We start from the raw sequence: 12,914 nt of genomic DNA, 5'->3' as shown, positions 1-12,914 counted from the left end.
ACACATGGAAAAACATAACATGGATCCCTTACATTCCACTAGCACCTTCTCTCCTGAGGGATTCAAAAAACAACCCCCCAAAAACCCACAATCTTTCCAGATACATTTTACATTAGATACACACACCATTAACCCATCACTGGAATGCGGCCACCTCTGAAGTGAGGGCTGGCAGCTCTTTGGGCAGCTCATAACTGGTTTTGATAGGAAGATTATACCCTAACTGGCTCAAACTGCAGGGAGAGGTGACGAAAATTGCAGGAGGCAGAATGGAGCGAACCAAGTTTGGAACAAGTCTGGCCAAAGCACTAGAGCCACTTTTTTGGAGAAAATGCTACGATGATCACCTTTATGACTCATTCGGAAGACCAAGCCTGGCCTCCAGGCTCACACAGCACAGGGGGCTTAACCCCCATTTTAAGAGGGGATCTCTGGATCCAAAATTATCAGAAGACATTTGGGGTTCTTTACCTTTTAAGTGCTCAAGTGGAAATAACCTTCAAGGGGCCTGATTTCCAGAGGATGAGTCCAGCATTTTCCGGAAGCCCAGTCAAATTTAAGGCACATCCATTTGGGCACCAAGGAGGAGAGACAGTGAGATGTCCAGAATCACTAGTTCAAAATCTTGGCCAGAAGCCTGTCAGGTGTGGGAAGAGCAAGGGGCCAGCCCAGTCCCACCACGAGCCTATGATCAGTATCAGCATTCAGAGAGGGACAGGAGCTCCCCCCGAGAGCCCAGCCCTGGCAGAGATTCCTAGAGCCAGCCACACAAGATTTAAGAAACACTGAGCATGAAGGAACGCAGGGGAGGCCAAACGAGTTGCTCGGGCTCAGACCAGACCCATCCTGCACCAGGCTTTTCAACCAGTTGGTGCCACCATTTTCCAGGCGGTCACCTAACCAAGCGCCTGGGATGAAAGTTGGAGTGGGCGTCTCGGCGGGGTTCTGCCACCAGAGGCTCCTGCCCCTCGTGAAGCCAGCAGCAGTCAATGGGCAGCAGGGATGCAGTGCGGACCTGTTGCCGTGGTATCCGGCACATTCCCCCCTATTCCTCCCCTCCCAATCACTCATCCTGCAACGGGTGATTCTTCTCCACTCACCACCTTAGTCCTCAGTTGCCATCCCAACCTTCCCCCCCGAGGACCATGGAAAGGGAGGAGTTCCACCAGTCCTCCCAGCTTCCCCACCTGACTGGGCGTCTTGCTGGGTGGGGGCAGGGCGGGGACTAGCCCCCCGAGTTAAAAACTCATTAATGTGCAAAGACCCGGGTCCTTTTGAATCTCGTTACAGGATGTTAGCACGCTGGAGGTCTCTTGACGTTCCCACAGCAACCACTGTGGGAGTTCCCAGATGCTAGGCAACCCTCCCATGACCCCGGCTGGCCTTTCCCCTTCAGCGACCCCTGCCACAATGTAAGCGCGCGCTATTGAATCCCAGGATGCTTTTCAACTGGGCCCCACCATTGAAATCCAGGGATTTAACCCTAACACCATCACCTTGCTTGGGGGATGGGGAGGGGAAAGATCCCTCCCTCCCCTCCAGCCTGTTCAGAAAGGGCCTGCGGAAGCCGAGCAGGAAGCTGTTTCTAATACTCCAGTCAGAGAAGGCTGGGGGCTGTTGTCTAGGGGCCTGATTTCAATCCCCATTACCCCAGTGTAAATCCAGAGTGAAGCCACCGACAGCAATGGATTTACTCTGCGTTTACCAGCAGGGCTAACCAAGATCAGAACCAAGCCCTCGGACATCAACCCAGACTCCAAGGGCTAGATTTGGATCTTGGTTAGGCCTGTTAGGTTAACACAGATATTACGCTGCTCAAGACACGGGACAGCACGACAGGTACTGAAACTGGCACGAGACTGGACAGCAAGAGACACCAGAGCAAAATGACATTCCGACTGTCTCTAAAACCATCGGCACCTGGGTTGCAGCTGCAGAGTATGTGCCCATCCCCCCCGTGCATGCAAATTGGGCATGTGCAAGCTGGGCATCACTGCACACGCTGTCCCTCTTAGCATGGCATGTGCCCATTTTGCACAACCAAGTGTGCAATCTACACTCACGTGGCTAGCGGGTTCAGCTCAAGCACCACCCATGTATAAAAGCATAAGAACATCCACAGTTCATTTAGACCATACACAAGTACAGAAGGGCTGTGTTAATCCTCATGGGTCAGGGCATAAACCAGCCACTAACTGCCTGAGGTCAGGAAGAGAGGCTTTGCCTAGGGGCTGGTTATTCTGTAACTGTCCATGATGAGGTTTTCTTGTACCTTCCTCTGAAGCCACTCAAGTTGCCAGAGAAAAGGCACAAAACTAGATTGACCCTGGATCTGACCCTGCCTGGCAAAACCTAGGTTTGAAAGAAACAAGACCATGGAATAGTGGTTACAGCATGGGGCTGGGAAAGGGAGGGTGGGGGGTGAGAAATCAGTCACAGTTAAAGCTCCACAGGAGAAATCTTATGGCAGGGAAGCCAAGCCATCTGTCTTGACCTGCACACACTGGGAAGGTGGCGCTGTGGAATCAAGTTAGTGGAAGCCCAATGGGATACCCAAGCTGGTGGGACGCACTTATGATGTCACACTGGGCTGTTTGTGCAAGACAGTCTGCACAGAGTGTGGTGCAAGGACTCTCGTGGGCCCCCATATGATTTTGGGCACCTTTTCAGGCCCCAAAAGGTGTGCTCATTGGGACAGGGGGTTCACCCCACCAAACGAAGGCCCATGCTGGAAATAACGGGACAGGTGTGGTCTCTAGCAGGGCAAAGGATGAGAGCAGCCCCTTTTACATGAATGGCTGTTTCAATTCTTTAGGGAGGCATTAAGGCTGAGGATCCTGTCCAGCTTGGGCAAGTCCAGTCTGCTGGCATCTTACCCTGTCATTGCAGTTTCAATTGGAACATCTCTTCTTCCCTTCCCCTCCTAAACCATAGCATATAGCACTTGAGGTACAACACGGTGACGTGGGCCAAGAGCTCTGGTGAGAACGGGGCCATCATCTCCTGAGTGGGATCCCTCTGTCGCCCTTTGGGATGCATCTGCAGTTTGCAAAGGGTTAAGAGAGTCCCAAGAACGACACACTAGTTTCCTAGCACAAAACTCCGGCAGGTAGCTCTCAAGATCTCCCCCGGCTGGACCAACCCCCTTTCCTGCACTCGAATTCGGCAACCCCTCCTGGGACCAAGTGCCGGCTGCAGGTCGTGCAGCCACCTCACTCCTTTCATCTCTGTTTAAACAAGCTCTTCAGCTCTGCCCGTTGCGTGGAAACAGACACTCCGTCTTGTTCAAAAATGACGTGCGCTCTCTCTCCAGCGCTGTTTGTTTCAGTCTAAACTCCTGTCAGATGCCTGACTTCTGACTCTCTCTGTTTATCTCTCTCTCCTTCTGTCACCTCATTACTCCACAGCCCAGCTCACGTTTCCCGGCCTTGTTTACTCTGAGCTCAGGAGATGGGCACTTGCTCAGCGCGGGAAGAGAACGCGCTATATACCGGTGGCAACCGGAATGAACGCAATGAAAAGCTCACGCCGGGGCCTGGTCCAAAATCCAGCCCCACAGGCAGCCCAATTCTGGGGCTTGAACCCGCTTCGGCAGAAGAGGAACTTCTGCACAAGATCCTCCCCGTGACCTCTCGCACCCCCCGTGATCGGTTGGAAAGCCACACGCCTGCTGGAGAGACAAAGGGTTATAGTCTCGTGATGTGAGCATGGCACCAGAAGCCAGAAATTCCCCACTTCTAGTGCCAGTTCTGACTTCTCTTCCTGTCTTGGGCAAGTCATTTCACCTCTGTAAAATGGGACAACCCCGTCTCTCCCTCCCAGGGGTTTATTTAAGCCAGGCTCGCAAAACTAAGTGTTAATAAGGAAAGCACATTGTGTTAGGCTGGAGACAGTTTTGCGGGAACTCCCCAAGCATTTAAACCCTAGATGATTGTGTGTTCGCAACCCCCTTGTGGGGATGGCATCAATCCAATTATTTCCTCCCCATAGACCTCAATGGCCCATAAACGGTTTTTCAAAACTCTCTGTGGAATTCGCATAGTTAAAAAAACCAAAACTGAGACATTTCAGGAACTGCGGCATAAACAGGGATATGGGAGCCAGCAGACAGGAACAGCCCAGTGCTCCAGTATCCTGCTTTCGACAGGGGTAAATGCCAGATGCATCTGAGGAAAATAGAAAACCTTCATAAAGCACCTAATTGTGCAAAACTCTCTATATGGGGACATTTACTCCTGACCCCAGCTGGTACTCAGCTTGTTCCCTGAAGCACAAAGATTGATGGGCCTTAGGAATGTCTATTCAAGCTACTGTCACTGCAGATGTCATTCAAGCTTGGAAGCTCACCAAGTAAAACCTTGTGCCAGAGAGTTCCACATGCAGCGTCAAAATATCATCATCATCCCACACACCCTTGTTCCTGGATTATATGATAAGGAGGGCGGGGTGGGGGGGGAATAGCTTGTAACTCCAAGCACATCTCCTATTGCCTCATCGCTCCCGACCAGCGACCCAGATGGGCGGTGGTGCCCGCAGGGCTAGGGCAGCTGGGATACAAACACCATTGGAATGTCAGGATGAAGAGAATTTGCTAAGGCCAAGAAACCACGGCATCAGGGACAGGATTTAGGCTGACGAGAGCTAACGGGACGGGTAGATTCTCCGCCTCAGCCCACCAGCCAGTTCTAAAGGAGCACTTTGTAATGCATTCAGTGATTCAGCGACCAGACAACCACAACGGCTGGAAAAGATTCGAAGAGAATTTTAAAATCCACATCCCCAAATCACCTCTCCGCTACAGGGGGTTGCGCTTCCCACCGCTCTGTCTGACGAACATCTGAATTACCCTCCATTAGCACAGCTTCACTACGGGGTGTCTTGATCATGGCACTCTCGATCTGGGGGTCGAGACCACCCCACCCAGCCCACGTTGCTAGGCAGAAGGAGTGCCTGGGATGGGAAAGGGGGCCCAGGGATGGAAAAGGTTAAGAATCACCCATCTAGATACACTGACCGTGTCAGAGACCATGTCTAGTCTCATGGATCGCAGGTTCTGTTCCCAGCTCTGGAAGGGGAATGCCTAATGCTGAGAGCAAGAACTGGCTACCAGGACTGCTGGCTTCAGATCCCCAACTCTGAGAGGCAAGGGCAGGCTAGTGACTAGAGAACAGGATTGGGGCTTCTTGCCACTGACTCATCACACAACTTTGGTCCAGTCAATTGCTCTCTCTCTCCTACCCCATACATGAAACAGGGATACCACCAGCACTTCCCTGCCTCCAGGGGTGCGGTGCTGCGACCCTTGCATTCACTAACCTTTCTGACATGCCTTACGAGCCTCTGGTGCTAACACACGGCTCTCTCTGCCTGACCCCCAGCAGCCTGCATGCAGCACCCGGGGATGTGACCCGGTGCCTGCGAGGGGGCGAGTGAGCATTCACGGGGGGTGGCAGCAGACAGAAGGAGTGATAGGAATGCCAGGCACTAATGGGAATCAACTGCCTTTACCCATTCCCCAGCGGCCTGTGCCAAAAGCCACCGGGGCCCTGACAGAGTCACTGGTGCTTTCCAAGCACACAGCCCGCCATCTCCTTTGCCTTGTCCCGGCTACAAATGAACAAGCGTCTCCTATTTACCATGGCCAGGCGAGTCTGAAGCACACGCTGCCACTAAGTGAATTTCAGTGCCCTCTGCGCAGGGCACTGCAAAGGCAACCGCACCCCCCCTTCCCTGTTGGGGAGGGGAGAGGACGAGCAGCATCTCATTCGGCGGGGTGACTCGGAGAAGCATTACATGCATGATTACCCTTCAGATCAGGGGAACAGTGGCTTAACTGCGTGAGAAACGGCTGTTATTCAGGTAATGGATTTACAGCGCTCGCTACTAAAGTATCAGACACAGCAATTTTTTACAGCTTTCACGCTGGAATTTATGGCTCAGGGAGGCGATCTCCACACGAGGCTGGGATCATTGCCTTATTTAGTATCCGAGGAGGAAAATTTATGTTTTCTCTGAAGTTTGTTTTGAAAAGGTAACCTGCAGGCATGCATGCACCCCCGCACCCCCAGCCTAAACTACACATGCGCCCCCCCGCCCCTAGCTGCACTCAAGCACAGTGAGCGAGAGTTGTGTGTGTACGCACACATGCACTCAAACTACACAGGCATAGCTGCATGTGTGCACATACTTGGTGGGCATGTGCGTAGTTCAGTGTGCATGTATTCCCCAAGTTACATGTGTGTGCATACATGCAGAGATCAAGCTATATGTGCACCAATGCACCCCTGCACCCAGAACTCGGCATGTGCAAAAAGGCCTATGTGCACGAGCACAGAAATGCACACAGAAATACACACAGGTTGAGACGTATGCACATATGAGCTGACTGGCACACCGAGCCCAAGACTTGCACACAAATGCATTTGCAGGAAGACATCTGTACAAAGGCAGGCGTGCTCAGACACACATTCACACAGGCAGGCCTATGCACACTCACCAGCACACCCCTCCTTACAGGGCTGTGAGCCCCAAAGCATGGAAGAGAAGGAGCAGACATCGGTAATCTCCGAGAGTAAAGAGGAAGAGCCCATGGAGCAGAGAAAGAAGCAGCTACCTACTTTATGCCCAGCGGGTTTTTATAATCATTTTGTACTCACAGCCCTTTCCCTCCCCTGACGTCCCAACACCATGCATTCAGCTTTTGACACTGTCTTACATTCATTCCATATGAAAGGATCCCAGAGCCACACGGTCTGTAGCAAGATAGGGATCACTCTGCCAGCACTGAAATGCAGCCATCCCTGTAGCAGAGCACATCACCCATTCCAACAGCGCACTGGAACACTAAAGAACCGTCTGAAGTGCAGATCGACATCTCCAGCTGAAATTGCAGGAGAACTGAGGGAGGCAGGGTGCAACTGGCCATGCTGGAATGTGGCCTGAGCATCAGAGCTAACATCCCAAAACTAAGGTGACGAGTGTGCCAAGGGGATCTTCAAGGACCTTGCCTTCTGGCCCTTAGTCTGAACTCCCCATCGATGAGGTGGCACCTCCAGCAGTGCTGGCGCCCTTGGAGGCTCATGCTCTTGGCTGAAAGTGAGTGACAAGATTGGCCCAGAGCAAGGCACGCACATTGAGGTGAGGTGAGGTTTGCTGGACGGCAGAAGCTCACTGAAGTATTGAGAGCAGCAGCCCTGCCCCGCCTGCCTCCTCTTCCGTGGGGTGCCTAGGTCAGGCAGAGCAGATGCAACTATTGTGTTCTCCCATAGACCACTGCAGACAGTACTTGAGAGGGACCCGATTGAGAGCACCCTCATATGAAAGACCGTACTCAAAGAATAGTTACCAATGGTTCACTCTCCAACTGGGAGGAACCAAGTGGGGTCCCACAGGGTCAGTCCTGGGCTCGGTACTATTCAATATTTTCATTAATGACTTGAATAATGGAACAGGGAGCATGTAACAAAATCTGCCCATGCTACCAAGCTAGGAGGGGTTGCAAGCACTTTGGAGGAGAGGATTCGAATTCAAAACAACCTTGACAAATTGGAGAACTTGTCTGAAAATCAACAAGACGAAGTTCAACAAAAGCTAAGCGCAAAGTACTTCACTTGGGGGGGGAAAAATCAAATGCACAACTACACAATGGGGAGTAACTGGCTCGGTGGTAGTTCTTGTGAAAAGGATCTGGGGCCGAGAGCGGATCCTAACTGAAATGAGTCAACAATGTGATGCAGCTGCAAAACAGACTAATATCATTCTGGGGTCTATTAACAGGAGTGGCGAATGTCAGACAAGGGAGGTAACTGAGCTGCTCTACTGTGCAATGGTGAGGCCTCAGCTGGAGTCCTGTGTCCAATTCTGGGTGCCAAAATTTAGGAAAGATGTGGACAAATTGGAGACTCAAGGGGAGAACAACAAAGAGGAGAAAAGGTTTAGAAAACCTGGCCTCTGAGGAAAGGTTAAAGAAAACTGGGCATGTTTAGTCTTGAGAAACAACAACTGAGGGGGAACCCGATAACAGTCTTCAAATATGTTCAGGGCTGTTACAAAGAGGACTGATCAATCGCTCCCTCTGTCCATTGAAGGGTCAGGCAAGCAGTATTTGGCTTAATCTGCAGCAAGGGAGATGAAGTTAAACGTTTTCCTGATATTTAACCTGTAAGGCTAGCTAAGCTCTGGAATAAGCTTCCAAGGGAGGTTGTGGACTTCCCATCATCGGAAGTTTTTAAGAACAGGTTGGACAAACACAGGTCAGGGATGGTCCTGCTTCAGTACAGGGGATTGGACTTGATGACCGCCCGAGGTCCCTTCCAGCCCTACATTTCTATAATTCTATGATTTCCAGTGCAGGTCTCCAGATGTCCCAAAAGCCCAAAGACTGGGGGATGCAAAAAAAAAACAAAACACAAAAACCAACCAGGACATAGGGAAGACAGAGTAAGATAGAGAGAGAAAGGGAGGAGAAGAAAGAGGCTCTTTCCTACCTGCTGCTGCTGAAAATGCAGGAGTTCCACCGGGCTCATTTCCCCATTGGTTTCCCCGCCGCCTCCTTCCCTTCCTCCTCCTCCACCGCCGCCACTGCCGCCTCCTCCGTCTGACTGGTTGGTGAGGCTGCTGACCCCATTCTGGCTGGAGGGAGTGGAGCGTATTGTCTCCGAGGCAGATTCAACCATCATGACTTGCTCGCAGGACCTGAGTGAGCAATGAGAAGCAGCAGCGTCCCTGAGCAGAGCGTTATTGGAGGTGTTGGATGGGGCTACCCCTGGGCTATGAGGGCTCGCAGGGAGAGCAGCCCCCTGGTGCATATTGTCTGTACTTGCTACCCTGGCCTCACCAGGGCAGGGTTCCCTCTTTGCATCTGCCCTTTCTACAGCCCCCAGTATTGGCACATGAGGCAGCTGGTTAGCAGGAGCTGTAGGACCATTTTCCTTGAGCAACAGAGCTCAGGCAAGGCGGGGCCACGCATCATTTCCTCCTCCAACACCCAACCATCCTGCCTGCCAAGATCCACCTGGGACATCATCTCACCATGACCCACCTCCACCTCCAGCCGCTCATGTCTTCCCCACCCTGCCAAGGCTCTCCTCATCCCAGCTCCACCTCCACTCCCGCCCCTGACTTGGAGGAGTGCCCTTCCTTTCCTCCTCTAAACCCTCCCTAAAGCCCACTCGCCCCCCCACCCCCAATGAATCCTCTCTCCAGATGCCTGGCTGGTGGGTTGTGCTCACATGCTCAAGATCTAACAGATCACCAGATCTGGGACTGGGAAGATCAGACTCACAGGGACATTGGGGCGTTTTTGCCTTCTTCTGCAGCGTGGGGAGTGACTTGCCTGCTGGGATCACCTAATCATTCCCTTCCATTGCAGGGGCCTGGGGCATTGGTGGCACCCTGGCCTCTCCTGTGCTTGGACAGTGGCATGAAGTCTAGGTGCCTGAGGACTGAAATGTGTTAGTCTAACTAGAGTCTTTGGGATCAATAGGGGCTATGTGGGTGAAATTTGATGGCCCATGATGCACAGCAGGTCAGACGAGGTAATCTGGCGGCCCCTCTGGTCTTCAGCGCTATGAAATTATGAATCCTTCCTACCCCTGCCTCTCCTGCAGCTGACCCATTGTCTTGTGCTCTCTCTCATCTGCATTAAGACCTAAACTCTGTGAGTTCTGTACTTTAACCTGCAAGCCTGTCTACACACAAAGATGCACTGCTCAATTATAGATGTGATTTTAAACTGATTGAATTAAGCTGGTCCAAGAGGCCGTGTGCACGACCCTCTTCTATTGATTTCAGAGCAGTTTATTTAACTTAAGTTCTAGCGGAGCAGAAATCAGTTTAATCTAAACCAAAATAGAGCCACCCTTAAACTGAAATCCAAGTGGCTACAGAGCGGTCTGTGGGTAGATTTGCACGCCGGCAGCCCCAACCGTTTGTGAACGATCTAGTACATTTCCAGCACCATGAGCAGACTCTCTGTGTAGTTTTTGTATTACAAACAGCAGGGCTGGTCAAAACAGAGAATTTCTGTCTGGCGGGAAATTCCAAGATTTTGATATTAAATGTATTTTGTCCTGAACTGGGACAAAAAGTAGAAATCTTGGAATTTTTCGCAAAAAAACAAAATAGTCCAAAGAATTTTGTTTTTCATAAGGTCAAAAGATTGCATTTTCACTTGATCATTTCAAATATCACATAAAAGAGATGAAGTAGGACATTTTGATATTTTCCTGTTGAAAATGTTGACAAAAATTGATATAGTCCAGCAAAATGTTTCAATTCTCTCAAATGAGCGTTTTTCAATGGCAAAAAATGTTGCATTGGAAATATTTTCAACCAGCTCTACTAACCAGAGAGATGCTGCCAAGTGCAGACACAAAGCAGAGCGTGTTAAGAACAAACCATGCACAACCGAGCGCCAAGCCAACATGGGATGCAGGATTCAAATCTGAGGAGCAGCAGTTCTTCAAAGAGATGCATCAGCCACCAGAAGGTGACCCTCCCCTCAGACGTCTCATCACCCCTCGCCCTTCAATATCACACATACAGCAGTTGGTTTTTGGTGTTCTTCTTTAAGCCTCAACTCCTGGAGTCAGTTTATTACAGGAGAATCCGTTGTTGTTGTTTTTTAAAATAAAATTTCTAACCCTCACAGCTGTGGAAAAAAATCTTGAGAACATGACCCGAGTCCCCCTAAAGGCTCAAAAACTTTCAAGGCAAATAGAGAGAACCCCAAACTTATTCGCTTTTTTATGATTTAATGATTTTTGGGTCCCGCTGCATGATTTTTGCAAGCTAGGGGGCTGCAGGGCTGACTTGCTGTTCACCTCATCAGACAGGCTCCAGCATCACCACCTCCCATACAGCTTCCTTTTCCCACACCCCTGGCCCTTCCCATTTGCCCCCTCCCCTAACAATTCATGGGTAAATGCTCAGGGATGGGAAGGGGGCCATTACATAGGGAGAACCTACCCATGAATCTTTCACTCCACAGGGGTAGGGAAGCTGGCGTGTGTCACCCTGGAGGGGCTGCAGAACAGGTCTATGAGACATATCCATAGTAGACGGAGCCGCGTATCTCCTCTAACTGAAAACCAGACCCTCCACATGCCCCATTCACACCCAGCAAGATGCTAAGGGCTTGGAGAAATTAAAAATATCCCAGCCCATACTTTCCTCAGTTCCAGCAATGGGTTTTAATCACCACCATACGAGGTGCAACCTCCCCACCCCCACAGCTGCCAAGGGAAGCAAACCACACCAGCACCACGGCAAAGGGTAGGTGGTTGAGGACTCCAGGCTAACCCCAATGAGATGAGACACATCAGAACCGGCTCATGGAATGGTCTCAAAAGATAATGGTCAACAGGGAACGGTCACTGAACAAGTATATTTCTGGGAGGGTCCCGCAAGGATCAGTTCTTGGCCTGACACCATTTAACTAACGAGCTGGAAGAAAAACATAAAATCATCACGGATAATGTTTGCAGTTGACACAAAAATTGGAGAACTGGTAAATAATGAAGATGACAGGTCAATGATGCACAACGATCGGGAGCACTTGGTAAGCTGGGCTCAAGCAAACAATACGTGTTAAATATGGCTAAATGCAAATGTAGGCATCTAGGAACAAAGCATGCCAGCCATCCTTACACAATAGGAGACTCTACCCTGGGAAACAGTGACTCTGAAAAAGATTTGAGGATGGGTGGATAATCAGCTGGACGTGAGCTCCCAGGGTGATGCTGTGGCCAAAACAGCTAATGCGATCCCGGAATGCATAAAATGAGTAGCGGGAGGTTGTTTTACCTCTCTATTTGGCACTAGTGTGACTACTGCTGGAACACTGTGTCCAGTTCCGGTACCCACAATTCAAGAAGGATGTTGATACACTGGAGAGGGTTCAGAAAAGAGCCAGGAGAAAGATTAAGGGATTAGAAAGTATACCTTATACTGTAAAAGCAGCAAAGAGTCCTGTGGCACCTTATAGACTAACAGACGTTTTGGAGCATGAGCTTTCGTGGGTGAATACCCACTTCGTCGGATGCCTTATACTGATAGATTGAGCTCCTTGAGTCTATTTAGCTTAACAAAGAGAAGGTTAAGGGATGACCTGATTGTAGTGCGGAAGTACCTCCTTGGGGAACAAATATTTAATAATGGGCTCTTCACTCCAGCAGAGAAAGGTCTAACATGATCCCAGGGCTGGAAGCTGAAGCTAGACAAATTCAAAGGGGAAATAAGGTGCAACCTTTTAACTGAGAACAATTAACCATCAGAACAATTTAGCAAAGGTCGTGGTGGACCCTGCATCACTGACCATTTCTAAATCAAGACGGGATGTTTTTCTAAAAGATCTGCTCTAGGAATTATTGTGGGGTGGGTCTCTGTAGAGGTCAGAGGAGATCATCACAATGGTCCCTTCTAGCCTTGCAATCTATGAACTTGGCCCTTGAATCTGAACGGAGCCCATCAGCAAGAGCAGGGGGGAAAGTGTTTAACAGCTCTGCAGGTTTGTTATTGGCAGAGCTTTGTGCTCTGAAGAATGCCCTGCTCATCCAGTTTTAGTACCTGTCTCTTCCAGGGTACGGTTTGCTTGTGCAGTGCGACCTCCCACCCGGCTCCAAGGTGGCCTGCACTCTCCAGCAGTCATGGGACTTTCTGGGGGAAGGGAAAACGTTATATGACCTCTGCTCCCCCAGGCACCCACTAGGTCTCTTAGAAGGCCGTGCTCAATCATCCACAATGCACCATGCTTTGGAGCAGTGCTGGGATGAGTACCCAGAAGACAATGCTGCCTACACAATTGTGGGCAGTACTAAATACTTGTGAGAGTACAGCATGTGGATACTCCAACTCACATTAAGTATAATTAAGGTAACAAGTATTGACATGTCACCAGAGAAGGGGTGTGTGTG

General features: G+C 50.4%; 1 protein-coding gene across 7 annotated transcripts in view; it reads right to left on the bottom strand.

Moving 5' to 3' along the window:
- FOXP4 (forkhead box P4) overlaps positions 1-12,914 on the bottom strand; it is a 143,730-nt gene that overhangs the window by 90,782 nt on the left and 40,034 nt on the right. For 6 of the 7 annotated variants that reach the window (XM_045013148.1, XM_045013150.1, XM_045013151.1 and 3 more), the window contains exon 2: positions 8,487-8,694. The exons of the other annotated variant lie outside the window; for it this stretch is intronic. In XM_045013148.1, coding sequence (XP_044869083.1) covers positions 8,487-8,678 — 192 coding nt within the window. In that variant the 5' untranslated portion in view covers positions 8,679-8,694. The remainder of the gene's footprint in view (positions 1-8,486; positions 8,695-12,914) is intronic. 7 annotated transcript variants of the gene reach the window in all.

Source organism: Mauremys mutica, chromosome 4, assembly GCF_020497125.1.
Source record: "Mauremys mutica isolate MM-2020 ecotype Southern chromosome 4, ASM2049712v1, whole genome shotgun sequence".
NCBI lineage: Eukaryota > Metazoa > Chordata > Testudines > Geoemydidae > Mauremys > Mauremys mutica.
This window is presented reverse-complemented; position numbering and strand designations above follow the sequence as displayed.